Source organism: Telopea speciosissima, chromosome 8, assembly GCF_018873765.1.
Source record: "Telopea speciosissima isolate NSW1024214 ecotype Mountain lineage chromosome 8, Tspe_v1, whole genome shotgun sequence".
Classification (NCBI taxonomy): domain Eukaryota; kingdom Viridiplantae; phylum Streptophyta; class Magnoliopsida; order Proteales; family Proteaceae; genus Telopea; species Telopea speciosissima.
Window position 1 is genome coordinate 56,650,607 of NC_057923.1, and position 17,713 is coordinate 56,668,319.

The 17,713-nt window shown below is 39.2% G+C and overlaps 1 protein-coding gene and 1 long non-coding RNA gene across 3 annotated transcripts; both read left to right on the top strand.

Moving 5' to 3' along the window:
* The first annotated feature begins 498 nt into the window (after positions 1–498).
* LOC122638367 lies at positions 499–14,105 on the top strand. Its single transcript, XR_006329411.1, has 4 exons — positions 499–684; positions 889–894; positions 1,766–1,771; positions 14,091–14,105. It is a non-coding gene; the product is annotated as an uncharacterized LOC122638367 (long non-coding RNA).
* On the top strand, positions 5,255–7,917 carry LOC122638365 (WRKY transcription factor WRKY24-like). Of its 2 annotated transcripts, none has more exons than XM_043831291.1 (5): positions 5,255–5,634; positions 5,802–5,993; positions 6,093–6,709; positions 6,821–6,982; positions 7,188–7,917. In XM_043831291.1, the coding sequence occupies exons 1-5, from the start codon at positions 5,296–5,298 to the stop codon at positions 7,612–7,614; spliced, it is 1,737 nt and encodes a 578-aa protein (XP_043687226.1). In that variant the 5' UTR covers positions 5,255–5,295; the 3' UTR covers positions 7,615–7,917. The 2 variants fall into 2 exon arrangements, with proteins under 2 accessions (XP_043687226.1, XP_043687227.1); XM_043831292.1 differs by having other exon boundaries at positions 5,805–5,993.
* Positions 14,106–17,713: the final 3,608 nt, after the last annotated feature.

Consider the following 17,713-nt stretch of genomic DNA (forward strand, 5'->3'; position numbering starts at 1 on the left):
AATTAGACTTGAACTGACAGAATTGCTCTTACAAGAAAAAAAAAACGAAAAAAAAAAACACACCTGCAACTCATCTTCCCCAATCGATTTTGGGGAAGATGAGTTGCAAAAATGTGATCCTTATACATATCAAATGCATCTTTCAGCTCTTTCATCCCATTACTGGCGTCTGCATCACCGATGGAACTTCCACGGTGGAAATCGGCAAATTATTTTGTCAATTATTAAGGAAATTTCATGAATCATTTAATCGTTTTATACGCAAGAAGAGCAAGGAATTAAAAATAAAAACCATGGGAACCTGCCACAAGTTCCCATGAGAAATCACGGGAATTACATTATCGATTCTCTATCCTTAGTTAGTCCTCAAGGATTTTCCCCTTCTTTATACCAATCGAAGCATCTGGCTTTCGACCAGGAGAAGCAAGATTTTTTATCCTAAACGTAATCTCCTCCGGAGAACATTCAGAGCCTAGGGCATTAGAAGAGAAGTGATTACAAGTCGAGAAGGACATCTTCTTCTTCCTCTCCAGTGGTAACAACAACTTCTTCAAGCCTAACGATTGGAGCAACCTGAGCTCCTGTATCTTCGTCTTCACCGGCTGCACTTCTGTTGCCTCTTCCTCTCCCTCCTCTTTGCGCTTGGCCTCGTTACTCGCCATGATCACTGCAAAGAACAACATAGTGGAACTAGGGGAAGAGAGATTCTGACTTTTGAGAGAATGAGAGATTGGGAGAAAGAATTGAAGGCAGAAGATGGGTTTTAAACCGTACAAACCCTATTCTTCCTAATAGCTACAGTTACTCCATTCCTCAAAAATCCACTAACAGTTTCATTCCTACTTCCACCAACCCCTCTGTAACCTATTAAATTAGTAAAAATTGAAGACAGAAGTTATAAAACTTGAATCAATGGAAAGAGAGAGGTGTTGGACCCGTGAAGCTTCTGAAGCACAAGGAAATAGGGAAAGTTAAGTTCTTCAATGCTTCTTTGATGTCCTTTGAACCTGGTAAAAAATGGGTTTGGTGAGATTATCTGCTTTCAAACCAAACGATTTGAGGCACCATTGCGATTCGTGGAATTGAAATTAAGGCATCATATCGTCTTATTCGGCTGCCACCGTATCATTCGTCCAACCTCGTCACTGCTGCAACTCGGAATTTCATATTTGAGGCTGCAACTCCGAATTTCAGATTTGAGATCCCTCTTGTATGGTTTTGCAATAAAACTAGAATTTTATGATGGAAAAGTGCTTAGAGATGGTTAGGTACTCATCTTCCCCAAAAATCGATTGGGGAAGATGAGTTGCAGGTGTTTTTTGTTTTTTGTTTTTTTTTGTTTTTTTGTTTGTTTTTGTAAGGGCAATTCCGTCAATTCAAGTCTAATTTTTAACAGTGGCACGCTGCCTCAGGTAGTCACGGAAGAGTTGTTGGTCGTCGAGGATCTGTCGCTGTAAGTCATTGATCTGACCCACAGTCGCTGGTACATTGGGGTCGGGTACTACCTCCACCTTCATTTTGGTGTTGGGTTCGACTACCACAACTTGATCATCGTCTGGGATCTCCCTCTGCAGAGAGACATGGTTATGGTCATTGGCTCTGCGAGGAGAGCTCTTTGGAGGAGATGATCCGTTCCTTGGGGCATTGTAGGTGGAGGGAGCAGTCTTCTTACCCTGTGGTGTCATGATTGAACAATTATGGAAACAAGCTAGTAGATACTATGGCTAGCGTCATTCCCACAGACGACGCCAATCTGTTGCGTCAGGTAATCGTCTGCGGTCTCTTCGAGTATAGTAACCTGCAAAAGGACCAAGGTGACAAAGGAGAACCAGTGTGGTTCCGACCTAAGACTCTCCGATGCCTAAGTTAGACCCCTCTGAGCAAATAGATGAATAGTAGAATTCAAGATGGGCTCATGGAATAGAATACCTTCCCTTTTATAAGTCATGAGCTGACGGAATGGACTTATTTGTTACCGTTTGCAAACCTCAGGGGGGTACGCAGAATTTTTCAAAATTGGGGGTTAAAAATATCCTTTCGTCAAACCTCAGGGGTGGTATGTGTAAATTTCCCAAAAGAAAATTAAAAAGAAGAATTAAAGATTTCTATTTATCTTTGAGGGGTAGGATTTTCATGCACGATCAACATATGAGGGAGGAGGGTTATAATGCATCAAATTGGGGAGGGGGCTTTTAGTCATTTTACCCCCTATTATCTCAGTCCAGGATTGGTGCTAATGCTCAACCGTACATAGTGTACGGTCATGCACAAAACTTTTGCCTTTTTTTTTTTTTTTTTTTTGTTATTTAAAAGTTCTGTTTATCTAGCTACAAGGAATATTACATCAATCATAAATACACCTAGATTTTTATTTTATTTTTGAGTTAAAAAAATTCCTTCTTTGGGTTAAAAAAGTTTCTTCTTTGCAAAGAACATGGAAAAAGATATATAATAAAAAAAAAAAAACTTAGGCAAAAAGTTTTCCTTCCATGAATGTGGAAGGATCCCTTGTCTATTGGTGATGTGATCGTAAGATAAACTCTCACTCTTTATTAACGAATTTAAAAATACTCTTCCCTGATCATCTATGAAAGTGATGGCGATGTTACCCACCTGAACTGACCTAATGGCTTTAAAATTTTTAAAATACCAACTCCTATTGAGTCTTGACCGGTCATTGTGTTGCATTTTTGACTGGGGGTTGGGACTTTAGCTTGGAGAAACCAGTTTGTATCGATAAGTATGACTTCTTCAAATGAGAGAGAAAGGAAGTGAAGAAAAGAAGGAGTGAAGGAAACTTACAGTTTTAATGAGCAATTTATATTGTTTGTAAATAAAAAAGATCCAATTAACTAAAGATGATGGTGACGACCTTTTGCCCAATCCCCTCACAATATTAAAAACTTTGATAAAGTTTCTTTTAAAGTCAACCTAATAATAAAAGCCCCTCAAATGGTATTAATAATCTCTATTTCCACATCTATTGTATTCATTTTTTCATAATTGTTTTTTATCCAAAAGAATATAAAATTTCATAATTGTTTCTCTTCTTATTTAAACTAACTAGGGTTTTGACCAAAAAAAAAAAAAAAAAACTAACTAGGGTAGTCTTTTTTTGAGTCAAAGAGTACATAGAAGAAATCCAATAAATGTAGGCTATCTCTAAATTGACACAAATATTCATAATATGGCAAATAAGATAGACCTGATATTTTGTGAAAAATTAAGATTCAACTTTTAATGGAATTGTCTAACAAATTTTAACGGAATTGCCCAAAAGGCAAGTTAGGAGCTTTGAAAATTAAGTAAAGGAAAAAAGATCACTAACCGGTCGTATAATGGTCTCTGCACCTAAACATAAGAATATGCGAAAAAACCATCCAACCCTTAGTGAAATTGAAAATCTCAACCAAAACAATGTCTTTATGCAAACTTTCGTTGGCCCCTACATTGGTGCGGCAGCTACATGACATGTTATTATTCTCTTGTCCATAAGTAACTATATGAACTTTTTAAAGAACAAATGAGATGCTAGAATAAATGAAATATATCAATAGATATGAGGATATATTTATTGAATCTTAATTTGAAATTTGACGTGCGGCCAATCTAGACCATATCATAGATATCTATATGGTCAAAATTGTCATATCACTCCCTATATGACAAGATTTGGTATCAATCTAAATATATACCATCTCGACTTGTTGCTCTAGAAAAAATGCTAGTGAAGGACTTTTGTTTTTTTTATGGAAAAGAAAAAAAACACTAGAAAAATGCACCTAGTCTAAAGGACTTTGATTTTTTTTAGGGAAACTATTCACTGCATTGAGATCTCAGGATGCGCCCAAACACATGGGGGTAGGCAAAATGACCGACCCACCCCCCTAAATGATTGAAATGATGTGCCCACCCCCCCATGTGTTTGGACGTAGCCTGTGCTGCAGTGCGCTCTGCAGCAAAGGACATTGCTCTTTTTTTTTTATTTTTTATTAAGAGATAGAAAAAAGTTTTATTGGCATGGAGAAAAAACCTTTGTGTATCCAAAACAACCAATATTCATTATTTCTTTAAGTAAAAGATAATCAAAATAAAGGAGTACCTATTACACGAGGCTCCCATCACTACAGGGTCTAAGGGGGTCATAATGTATGCAACTTTATTTCCGCTTTGCGAAAAGGGTGTTTTCAAACTCCAGCTCGTAACCACTAGCTCGCAATGGAGCAAATTTATTGTCACGCCAAGATCCACCCTCTAAAAATATGAATTATGAAGTTGCAGTAGCATTGCCCTTTCAAGATAAAATCCAATATAGACATGTTTGTTGATCATATGTCGAAAATAAAACTTTGAAAATATCGTAAAGTTGAAACTCCTAAAGAATGGTAAAAAAAAAAATAATAATAAAACATTTGACATGTTAAAAAAAACTTTGAGGTCCACTTAACCACAAAATTTCAGTTCCATTCAACATCTTGCACCACACTATTTGATGTTTTTTCCATAGATTCTAAACAAAATTCTATTTATCCAAACATGAAAATTACCAGATCAACCTTCCATATAATACAACTACATAAAACCAACACAAAAAAGGCTTCCATATGGGGCCTACCCACATGTGTTGGAGCTAGGAAAGTCTTTGGAATTCCCCAAGGAGATATTTAATGGGTCCCATGAATAATAAATAAATCACAAATTATAAGTGTCACTTCATTTTAGTCCATTTGATTGAAATATTATCATCAAATCTTGTACCACGTGATATGATAACATACATAACTCAACTCTAGGAGTTACACGTGGGTATTATACACGTGCCAATTACCAAAAACAATAAAAACTGACCCCCCGTTTCTCACGAAACAGGGCTTATGCAGCCCCCGCCACACCCCAACCCATTAACAAGTCTTCTAAGCCGGTCATCTTTTCGGCCCCAAAAGTCCAAGTCTTTTCACACGTGTCATTGCTTCTGCTTCTCCTTCTTCTTATTGAAATTACCAGATTACCCCTAAAGTCTTTTATACACCGAAAGATCTCGCCGCCTCCTCCAAATTGGTCAAACCTACAATGTTTGACCAAGCATCTGTGTTTAGTTGTTTTCCACGGTCAAAACTCCTCCATAGCCTTCTTCTCTCACCTTCACCTTCTGAGAAGATGCTTGCAAGACGTGAGCCTTTCTTACTTCTTTCTCTCTCTTCTCTTCTTCTTCTCCTTCATATCTAACCCAACAACCTTCTCTCCTTCCCTCCATTTATTCCCAATTCTCCTTTTTCTTCTCTTTCTCTCTGTTTCATGGCTTCTTCTTTTACAGGAAGTTTAGAGACCTCATCACCTAATTCTCATCCATTTTTCAGTTTTTCAAACCAATTCATGACTACTACCTTCTCAGATCTTCTCTCTGCTGATGATGACTCTGAAACCCTGAAACGAGAACGAATTAACATGAGGCAGGGACTTTCTGAACGTATCGCTGATCGAACTGGTGCTGGTGTTCCCAAATTCAAGTCTTTACATCCTCCCTCACTACCCCTCTCTCCTCCTGCTCCTTCTCCTTCTTCTTACTTTGCAATCCCTCCTGGGTTAAGCCCCACCGAGCTCTTGGATTCACCTTTACTTCACTCCTCTTCCACTGTAAGTCTCCTTATCCTTGCTTCTCTTCTCCAAAATTCCTTAATTTTTTTGTTTCCATTCGTTTTAATGATGTATTGGGTTGATCGGTTTCTCTGGATGTTGTACTTTTCCATTATTATTATATACTACCCATGTGTTCAGTTCGCTTAATTTGTTTCTCATGGCTGCAGATTCTACCATCTCCAACAACTGGAACTTTTCCTGGCAACGGATTCAATTGGAAGAATAGCTCTGTTAACTTCCAGCAAGGTGTGAAGCAGGAAGAGACAAATAACTTCAATTTCTCTTTCCAACCGCAATCACGGCCTGCCATGTCTTCAGGATCGATGTTTCAGTCTTCTGCAGCAACATCTTCTACGGTATGCTGATTCTTTCCCTTTTCTTCCCTTTCTATTGCTTGGTCTGATTTAATTTTGGTCTCAAAGATTGATATTTTATTTGGGTTTTGATGATTACAGGCTGAAACCTTGAAAAGACAACAACAATCATGGAATCAGCAAGAACCCAACAAGCAAACCGATTTGAATGCCACCGTGAAATCTGAGTTCGTCCCACATAGGAGCTTCTCTCCTGAGATTTCATCGATTCAAACTAATACCCAAGGGAGTGGATCCTATCAATCTGAATACAATCAGTACCCTCAGAACACTATGTCTGTCAGAGAGCAGAGGAGATCGGAAGATGGGTATAACTGGAGAAAATATGGGCAGAAACAGGTGAAAGGGAGTGAAAATCCAAGAAGTTATTACAAGTGCACCTACCCAAATTGTCCAACCAAGAAGAAATTGGAGAGGTCTTTAGATGGACACATTACTGAGATAGTCTATAAAGGAAGCCACAACCATCCCAAGCCTCAGTCCACAAGAAGGAATTCAGGTTCTTCTCAGTCAATTCAAGCTTCTGCAGCTCCAACATCAGAAATTCCTGATCAATCAATCACTACACACGGTGCGACACAAGCGGATTCTGTTGCAACTCCAGATAATTCTTCAATCTCAATGGGGGATGACGATTTTGACCAGAGTAAATCAGGAGGAGATGAAATGGATGAAGATGAACCTGAGGCCAAACGATGGTAAGTAATTAACCATTTTTATTTGTTTTAACAAGTCTAATCTGATTGACCCATTTATGTTGTGGACAAATTCTGTGATGGGTTCTGATTTACTGATTGTTTGTTCTACAGGAAGAACTATGGTGACCTTGAGGGTATCTCAGCTGCTGGGAGTAGAACAGTGAGAGAACCAAGGGTTGTGGTTCAAACTACAAGTGATATTGACATTCTTGATGATGGGTACAGATGGAGGAAATATGGGCAGAAAGTTGTGAAGGGGAATCCTAACCCAAGGCAAGTAATCTGTTTCCTTCCATCTCTACCTAAACTTTAAAAAAGATACTCACCTTTCAGGTCCTGTTTTGTTATTAAACTGTTAAGTAGTTCAAACTTTTGTTACATGCAGAGTGTTTGACTAAATGTCAAGCAGAAAAGCATAACTGCATAAGATGTTTCTACTTTCAAATTTCTCTAACTGGGTTTCTTCCTTTACCTGCAGGAGCTACTACAAGTGTACATATGTGGGATGTCCAGTGAGGAAGCATGTAGAGAGAGCATCCCATGACCTCAGAGCAGTGATCACTACTTATGAGGGGAAACACAATCACGATGTTCCAGCTGCTCGCGGTAGCGGCGGCCACTCAGTCAATAGGCCCTTACCTGATAACAACAACAACAACAACAACAACAACAACAACAACAGCAATAATGCAGTAATGGCTATAAGGCCTTTGCCCACTAGCAATGGCTTCAGCAACAATTCTGCTAACACTCTTCAAAGTTTAAAAGTACCAAAATCAGAAGGGCAAGCATCCTTTACTCTAGAAATGCTGCAAAGCCCAGGTGGTTTTGGGTTCTCAGGGTTTGGGAACCCCATGATCTCCTACATGAGCCAACCAGCAGAATACAGAGACTGTCTTCCCTAGAGTCAAAAGAACTACCCAGGGATGAGATGTTTCTCCATTCATTGCTATCCTGAAGGAACAAATGAGTCAAGTTAGCAAGACAATAAGATATTGATTTGTTTGACTAGTTAAATTTGTTTTACTGTATATTTCATAGAAACTTGAATGTTGTAAATCTATAGACAGAACACGGGAAGTTAGTCTCATTTGTTCATTTGTTTTGAGGCCTAGTTTAGACCTAGGAAAATCAGGCCTCATTTTACTTTTTGTACTACAACAGTAGAGGTTCAAAGTTCAAACATAAATGGATTGAGAATTCCTTTAGAATCATTATTCAAAATTTTTAAGTTTTCCTTTGCATAATTTTGTCTAATCAAAGTGAATGGAAAAGAAATTTGGGTTTGTTTCAATCAGGGTTTACAGATAATCGGGATTCAGATCGGTCCCAGCCAATTCTGATCTGTATCATATCGAAATCGGTCAGAATCAGCCAAAACATGACCTAACCCTAGTTTTCAAATCAAATCTGATCCTGATTCTTGAAATGGTTCCAATGGTGGGTCTTGATTCTTGTGTCCAGAGAAAGGGTTTAAAAACCTGGAATCAGGATCTGGATCGAGATCAGTCAAAATCGATCCAGAATCTGTGGGAATTGGCTAAAAACCTCGTAAACCCTAGTTTTCGTGCAGAATGAGCTGATCTGAATAGACCGAAATCAGATTGTATCGGCCTTGTAATATCCGGTCTGATTTCTTCAAACCTTGGTCTAGAGCCTGTTTGACAATAGAAACAGGCAAGTGATAATTAGTAGCACAAATGACCCAAGAATCTAAAATATTTCTACAGCGTTTCAAGGTTCTGTTCTTCATTAATTTAAATTAAGAGTAGGTCGTTGTAGTTAATAAATAACAGAGCACCTCCATTCTCTTTCACTCTGCTGGAAAGTTTTGAATGAGTCAAAGATTTTAGGCAGGGCTTTGAGCTTCCTTCCTGAGCACGCTGTCGGTCAATAGTGACTTCAGCCTCAATAATAAATTATGGTATGAAAGAAGAACAAGTTATATATTGTTCACATCCAAACCAAAGAAGCCAACTATATGTAGCTAAAAAGTAATCCAAAACCCTAAAAAATTTTGGACTTGGAATTTTTCATAAGAATCATGGTTTTAGAACTCGGTTTGGAATCGGTTGAGTTGATTCAGAAGCGAAACAATTTGGGTCGATTTTGATAAAATCTGATTCTTCGATTCTGGTCAATTCCAAGATGTTTCAATTCGGATTGGAATCAATGGTCTTGTACCATGTTCCAAGTTTCAAAACCTTGATAAGAATTGCCTTTTTAACTTCAACATGATTAGAATTCTTTGGAGTAGGAAAAAGTGGTCATAATGGAATTAACACTAACTATAGCTAAAGGGGAATTCTTGTTGTAATCAAGGTTTGTTTTACCCTTGGTGCTGGATAGTGAGCAGTTACAGCCCCTTTGGGTTAGGTCGGTCGGTGAGACTCGTCTGGTTGGAAGCGAATAGACCATGTAAAATCTCTAATGCATTAAGTAATATGGGATCTATACGGTCCCACATAGCTGTGAGAACATTTATGTTACCCGACCATGTGTATAAGTATATTTTTATGTATATCAACCCTTTTTGTATTACATTTCTTTTAACACGGGTAAATCATGTTGTTCCACATGAAAGCTGTATTAAATGACTTTCAATTTTTTGAAACCCATGATTTATTTATGCATTAATAAATATTCTATTAAATAACTTTTGATAATAAGCAAGGGGCAAAAAGTAGGGCTATAGTTCTAGTTCACCACTTCGATGACAACACGCTATTCTCTAGAGGCAAAAAATAGGGTTATAAATTCTTATTTCATCACTTTGGGACATGTAAAATTAGGTCAACTTTCAATCCCAACACCAACGCAGAACCAGTGATGAAATGAACATGGTGAGACTAAGAAATCCTCTAGATGGACATTTGGACCCAAACATGAGAGTTTTGGGTAAGTTTATCACATCCAAGAGTGAGGTTCCTACACGTAGTTTAGAAAAGCTATTATGGATGGACACCTAATTCTGTTATGTTGCAGGTTAGATAAAGTTGAAATTTTGTGGACAGGTAGATCTTAAGATCTCTTGTTCGCCCGCCAATCTTTATATTGAACAGACATGAGCCAATTGACAGATTAAAGCATTGAAAATTTTCAAGGGTACGAAGAGGGTGCATGGACCACAAGGGGGTACATTGACCTACATAAATAGTTGTTGAACTATATAATAGTTTAATTCTTTTAGGGGGAGTGATTTGCCCACATTGTGCATTAATAATATATGAGAAGCAATTTTATGTCCGGGAGTGTGACCTACGACAGCCTCCTCTTTAAAACAAGGGGGTAGAGATGTCTTTTCATATGAAAAAGAAAGAGATAGACTCATGGGAATGTTGGAGTAGGCCACACTTCCAGATAGAGTTCTTTTTCCCATAATATATATACGGATGCTAGGCTTTGGTATACTGGCAGTGTACTCAACCTTTTCCCAACATATATCTTGTCGTCTCGATGTGCTGTAAACCTTACAACAGTGGCATCACATTTTGGTTTTGATTTCATAAAAGGCCGAATCGATAATTCCAGCTGTTGGATGGACAATGGACTTCTCTAATTAATTAGGTATCAAACTGATAAGTGGTATTAATTAAATGATTCATCATGTAAGTCAACTCTATCTTTTATAATTAAATGTTTAGTTTTTCTAGAAAAGATTGACTTCCTTAATGTTTATTTTAAATTTCGGCTCAATCCCATGTAGTGAGCTTTGGAGTTTAGATTGAAGGTAAGAAAACAATAGAGAATTATGGGGTTTCCAGTAGAAGGACAAAGGACAAAGGACAAAGATATGTGGATCACCTGTGACCTGTGTCCATAATATTGAATTCCAATTACGCTGCTACATGGCTGGAAGCAAACCCAACCCATTTAACTAGATTTGGCTGTAATGCTGATGAGCCATCCACAAACTTTGAAATGTAAAGTGTTATTTTGGAAGATTAATATATAATGAGAGAGGGTTCCCTCCAATGCTTGTGTGTAGTTTCAGTAGAATAGAAAACTTTGTCAAATAGGGGGTATTTAGGAGATTTTAAAAAAAGATGTGTTTTGAGTGAGGGTGTGTAGCTCTATCCTCCCCATAAATAAAGGAGAGGATACCCCAACTGAGTGTTGAGGGAATTTCTCATGCCACACCAATGGTAGTATCAGGAATGGTATCATTCACATGGACCCAGATGGTGATGGAGGATAGAGAGAATAAAAAAAAATAACTAATTAGATGTGAGAGAATTAATTAGGAAGAAAATCCTAACACCAACAGTGTTGGGATTATTTTGCACACCTCTCTCTCTCTCTCTCTCTCTCTCTCACACACACACACACACACACATTTTCTCTTTCCTCCTTGACCTTGTGGGTCTTTTCATTGATGAAACCAATTCCGCATACTGATAATTGGTGTGGCATGATAGATTCCTCGCACCCGAGTAGTGTTTGGAACCTTTGCCAATAAAATAAAATGGTAAAAGAGTACTTATATTCTTTTAGGGTGGCCGCAAGGCTATTGGAATCATAATTGAAAAACCAGGTTTTGCCTTGAGCTAGTAAAAAAAATGGGGAAAAGAACTCTGTACGGGAGTGTGGCCTACACCAGCACTCCCATGAGTTTATCTATCTCCTCCCCATATGAAAAGACATCTCCACTCCCTTGTTTTGAGGAGGAGAGAGATAGACACATGGGAGTGGTGGGGTAAGCCACACTCCCGAACAGAAAATTGCTTCCAAAAATAAAATATGAAACCTAAAAAAGAATCAAGAAGACTTGTCCAGGTTTAATAAATGACTAGCCAAGTCTGAGTCCGTTCGAGTTTTCATTGATTTGATGTTTTTTCGAGTCATGCGAAACTCCCTGAGTCTAGTTTTTTAATTGGATCATATACTATTCATAGACCTTAAGTTTGGTCTACAACTAAACAAAAGCCAAGAATTTTGTTTGTTGTTCCAATATTAGCTCCACATGACTTGCCCTAATTAGGTTTGAGTCGTCCAAGTCACAAGGTTTTGAAAGGAACAGATCGAGTCGAAAATCCTAGTTTTCCAACTATGGTTGGAAGAACCAACTTTTAATCTCTTTTTTTTATAAGGAAAATGATATAAAATAGTGAAAATGTTTTTTGTATCGGGGGTGCAAGCTACGCTCAGACACATGGGAAGTGGGCGAAATGACCGCCCTACACCCTTGAATGGTGCGATTATAACCCCCATGTGTCCGGGCACAGCCTGTGCTGCGGCACATAGAACATCAACCCTATAAAATTATATAAAGTATGACGTGATCGTGGTCGGTGGTGGCCGGTAGTGGTCGGTGGCAACACCGCTGCCATACGTTATAGCCACAGACTCCTCAGCCATATCATATTCCCCGCGGCCAAAGTGGGTGGCCCAGTAGATCTTTTATATCCCATTTTATTGGGTTCGAATCACCATTTTATGCCAAAATCCATCAACCATATCCGTTAGAGAAGTAATTAAAAATAGATATAAATGGAGCTAACAAACAAAAGAAAAGTTCTGGTTCCTGGATGAGGAGACAAGCCTAACTGGTTCACTCAATTAATGTCGTTTGAGTTGTCTTTGTTTTATTCTTATGGTGATCTTATAAGGCTGTAACGTACGTAACTTGAGTTGGAAAACTTACCAAATCCTATTAAAAATAAACCATTTATATATGACAGTGATTTGTGCCGTCGGCAATGAAATTACTTCACAGTCAGTAGAGACACGCCATACTACAAGGAGATATAAATGATATGGGGGAAGAGTTCTCTGTCCGGGAGCATGGTCCTCGCACTAGCATGGGACCAATAGGAACGCACATGAAAGCATCAACAAGGGCAGCATTTTCACTTTTCATGAGAGGCGGCAGCAACATTTTGTAGGGTCAGGGAACAATAACCACACTCCCTATTGGAATTTTCAAAATGATGGTGTGGGACTTTAGTCCCACGTCTGTTGGAAAGAAAGGTATCATATGGATTATATATGAAAGTGGTTAACTATTACATATTATATTTAGAAAAGTCTATGGAGCACTTGCGAGGACGGTCCAAGCATGTGCATAGCTGTGAGGTGTTTGATGGCGTACTTCGCACGTACGCATCGTTGCAATGAGACGTCTTAACCTTTTCTGGGTCATCGGTCAATGAACCAGTGCGATGGTTTGGAACTGACCGTTGTATTGATGTCTGAACCAAAGGGTGTGACCCATTGAGTTCAATGGTTCGAATCTGACTGTTGGATTGGTGTCTGAATCAAAGGGTACGGTGTAACCCATTGAGCCCAATGGTTGTTACCCATTCGAACAGCCTAGTGCAAGACAATAAATAGTCCACGAATTCAATCATTCTCTCATAGTTTTCAAGTAAGATTACTGTTTCTGCAAAACAGTGATCTAGTCAGGCTTGATTTATCTTGGGAGGTATAGTTGTTATAACCTGTTGCAGTAATAAGGGTGCAAATACTGTCTTAAGGACAGAATGTGTTCATTCGACTCAAACAATCTAATCATCCTCTCCATTTCTGATCTTAGTTTTTCTATAATCCTGGATAGACTGGTTTTCCCATATGATAATCTATCGTGAACTTCCACGTAAGTACGTTCTCGCAGCCAGCAAAGTCCAAGCCCGGATGATCAACTCCCCCGGTTTCAGGACGACATGTGTCTTATACTACCATGTAGAGCATTGATTTTGTCACATGACATGTCAGTCAAACCTATAATTTTGTGGATAAGTGGTTATCAACGTCCCTTGCCTTGAGAGCAACGGATTTTCCACTGCCCACTGCCCAATGCACCTATGAGGCGCATCGGGCGGTGCACCACACAAGGAGAGTGATGGATTTTTATCCTATCAAGTGTTGTGCACCACCCGATGCCCAGGTAGGCGCACTAGGAAGCATTGTACTTGATACTATAAAGATCCAAGGTACGACAATCCCAATGAATAGAACAAGGGGTGTAGTACCAGATTTCTTCGATTTTGATCAGATTTTTTTGATGCCTAAATCGATGTCTTATCAATTTTGATGCAGTCTACCTTGGTTTTGGTGTCACAAAACCCTAGTTCGAAACATGATCCAATAAATTGATATTGACTTGGATTGATTCAATTCGGTTTCATTGGTTAGCATTAGGCTTTGACACCCCTAGATTGAGTTTTAAAAAAAATAATAAAAAATCTGATTATCATCCATATTACTGTGATTAGGGCTGCAACAAGTTCGAGTTGAACCGAATTTTTTAAAATCCTAACCCAACCTTGAGTCCCCTTAGCTAGTCACAAACCCGGCCCTAACTCAGGGCATAAAAAATTCAATCCTGACCCGCCCTCAGGGCAGAGTTGGGCTGACCCTGATTGGCCTTGTCCATGAAGAGGGGAAGAGAGATGCAAGGCTAGACCTAGGCTGGACCAAAGTTCTGGTTCCTGGTGAATGTTTTATAATCGTTATCCAAATAGAGGCATCATAGAATTAGAGTAGAGGAGTTAGTCTTGGTTTTCCATTTCACTGTTCTCATTCTCATCAGAACAGTGTGACGTGGAGCTCGATGGGGGTAAAGTGATCTGAAACGGACGATAATCAAGGATTAGATGGGGTGGTCAGCAGTCAGCACATCTAGAAGCTATATTTGTGTAGAAGAGATGCAAGATTCCAAAATAATGGCTAACTTTGCCATAATATTTTCGTATTTTGGGGGAAAAAGAACGTTACCAGTAGCGTGGTGAGCGTGTTTCCTATACCTAGACACGAATCAATGTTTTTGTGTACAAAAAGACTGTTCAATCCCTAGTAAAATAAAAAAGGATAATTTACACATACCACCCCTGAGGTTTGACGAAAGGATATTTTCACCCCCCAGTTTTGGAAAATTCTGCGTACCCCCCTGAGGTTTGCAAATGATAACAAATAAGCCCATTCCGTCAGTTCATGACTAACACTGTTAAAAATTAGACTTGAATTGTTGAAATTGCCCTTCTAAGAAGAACCCAAAAATTAAATAAGAGGTGAATGGACAAAATTACCCTTACAAAGAAAAAAAAAAAAAAAAGCTGGCAACTCATCTTCCCCAATCGCCTAGGGTTTTCCAGGTTGCAAGAGCTTGATAAAGCAAAAGATATTGAGCGGAAGTTGGTTGAAACAGAAGCTTTGGTTGAACAATTTAGAACTGAAGTGGAGGCAGCAAAAAAGGCCGAATTAACTGCCAGTAATTTGGTAGTGGAGTGGCAGAAGAAGGACGAGGAATTTGAAAGTCAAGTTGAAGAAGCAAGCCAATTGGAGAGATCTGCAACTGAATCATTGGATTTATTGATGAGACAACTAGAAGGGAAGAGTAATTTATTGCAGGATGCAGAATCTAAAATTGCTTCTCTTAAAGCGAAAGTGGATTCAATGGAGATCTCAATTGGGCAACAGAGCAAGGATTTTGAAGAATCAGAACAACATCTTGAGACAGCTAAGAAAGAGGCATTGGAAATGGTACGGATGGTTGAATTTACTAAGGCTAAGCTTGAAACTGTGACGGAGGAGAAAATGCAGGCACTGAACAATGAGCAGCTTGCAGCTTCGAGTGTTAAAGGCCTTCTAGTTGAGAAGAACAAACTAATAAATGAGCTAGAAACCTCTAGGGATGAAGACAAGAAGAGTAAGAAGGCATTGGAAAGCTTAGCTTCAGCAATGCATGAAGTCTCTACAGAAGCAAGAGAAGCCAAAGAGAAGCTTTTGTCCAATAAAGATGAGCTTGAAAATGCTAAGACTCAGATAGAAGATTTGAAATTAGTCGTGAAAACAAACGAGAAGTACGAAACCATGTTTGAGGAGTCAAAACAAGAGATCGATCTTCTTACAAAAGCTCTTGATTACTCCAATCACGAAGTCAAGAACTCCAGGGCTGAATGGGAACGAAAAGAGCTCAACTTAGAAAACCCTAGGCAATTGGGTTTCAAAACACTTTTCAACCGTTTGGAAGTTTAGGGTTTGAAATTGGGGAAAAATCCCAAATCCCCTTTCGCACTTGCAACTCGTCTTCATCCCCAATCCTAACAGAAACTGTTCATATGACTCTGTTGTTCCATCAATACTTGTGGATATCTCGTCCTCCACTACCAACTGGGGAGGGCCAAGAGCGAGATCCAAATCGAAATTTCCATCCATCTGTATAGGATTAGGGTTTGGGGGTGGAGCAGAGAGTGATGGTGATGATTCGGTTCAGGCAAAGAGGTTGAAGAGGAGTGATTGGGTGGCAAACGTTTTAACGAATCAATGGGGCGCTGGGATGGTTGCAACTCATCTTCCCCAATCGATTTTGGGGAAGATGATTTGTAGGTTTTTTTTTTTTTTTTTTGGGTTCTTCTTAGAGGGGCAATTCCGTCAGTTCAAGTTTAATTTTTAACAGTGTTAGTCATGAACTGACAGAAAGGGCTTATTTGTTACTGTTTGCAAACCTCAGGGGAGTACGCAGAATTTTCCAAAACTGGGGGGTGAAAATATCCTTTCGTCAAACCTCAGGGGTGGTATGTGTAAATTACCCAATAAAAAATTGCATCTAAATCAATGCCTTTGTACGTATTTTCATTGTTTATCGTGCTGGTGCAGGGACTACACGACCAAATAGCGTTTTCTTGCCCCATTTTTCAAATACTTCCCCATAAGATCCCATTTCTTATTTTTTTAAAGGGGAAAAAGATTGTTGTTTGGGCTTCTAGAGAATCTGCACGGGCGTGCTGGCCAATGCGAGTATGTGCACAAGCATCGCCTTGAGCGGGATTTCCACCTTTCCATGGGGGCACGATGTATTTTTGCACTTTTTGTGTCTAGACGCAGGAGTCATGCAACCAAGTAGAGTTTTTTTCCCTTTTTTGAGAGAGGGTTTTCTACCTGACCTTACGCCAATTAGTTTTGCATTTCATGAGAAGTGCAACGATCATTTCGCTTTGGGGTATGTCAAGCATGGTTCGTCATCTCGGTATTGGTTGGATCGGATCAGGATCAGATCAGACGATACGGATCGGGATCGCCCAAACTCGGGCAAATATGACACTTTTGTCCCTGTTTTCTTATAAAAAAAAAACTAATTTTTTTATATTTTTACCCTAGTCTCTACAGCTGGATCGGATTGGTACCGGGATCAATCTTGATCGATACTGGTCCGATCCGATACGATACCTCAAACCATGATGTCAAGACGTGAAAGCCACGCTGCCAACTAGTGTTCTTTTTCCCTCTTTTTTTTCAGGCAAAAAATTTGTTTAAACTTTAAACCGTCGACCCTTTTGCCTTTTCATGGGAAGGGGGTTGATGGTATGTCGACCAAGTACTTTTAGGGGTAAATTAGAAAAAGAAATCCAAAATGGAAGATATTAACTCTGATTCGTCAAATAGAGGGTTTAATTCAATTTTATGATATGACATCAAGGGGACCCGCTCTCTTCCTATCTTTCTGTCCTTTGTGCAGAAGTTCTTTCAACCAAGTTAGCATTGGCTCATCAGCAAAATAGTATTAAGGGCATCCGAATTTGCAGAGGTGGACAAAAATTAACTCATATGGCGTTTGCTGATGACCTCATTTTCTTTGGGGAGGCTACAATGGCAGAAGCAAGAGCTATGCATGATGTCCTCGAGGTTTATTGCAGGTTCTCAGGTCAAGCTTTGAATATTAATAAATCTAGAGCCCAGTTCAGCCCCAATGTGAGCTCCACAACCAAACGGCAACTGAGAGAATTCTTCCAAATTTCTCCTACCACCTCTTTGGATACGTACTTGGGTATCCCCTTTGTCAATGGAAAGCTTTCTAAGCGGCATTGTGATAACCTGGTAGCCAGAGTATCTCAGAAGCTTCAACATTGGAAGACTCAATATCTCAGCCCTGCCGGTAAAATCGTTCTGGTGCAGTCTACTCTCTCTGCCTTACCTCAATATACCATGTCTTGTTTCAAGCTTCCGGTCTCTGTTCAGAAGACATTGGATAGTATAAGCAGAAGTTTCTATTGGTCTAATGGAGTT

Excerpts from the sequence above, each read along its gene's own strand:
- LOC122638365 (XM_043831291.1), top strand. The coding sequence starts at position 5,296 with ATGGCTTCTTCTTTTACAGGAAGTTTAGAGACCTCATCACCTAATTCT. Across the intron at positions 5,635-5,801 it reads TACTTCACTCCTCTTCCACT|CAGATTCTACCATCTCCAAC; the intron begins GTAAGTCTCCTT and ends TTCTCATGGCTG. Across the intron at positions 5,994-6,092 it reads CTGCAGCAACATCTTCTACG|GCTGAAACCTTGAAAAGACA; the intron begins GTATGCTGATTC and ends TGATGATTACAG.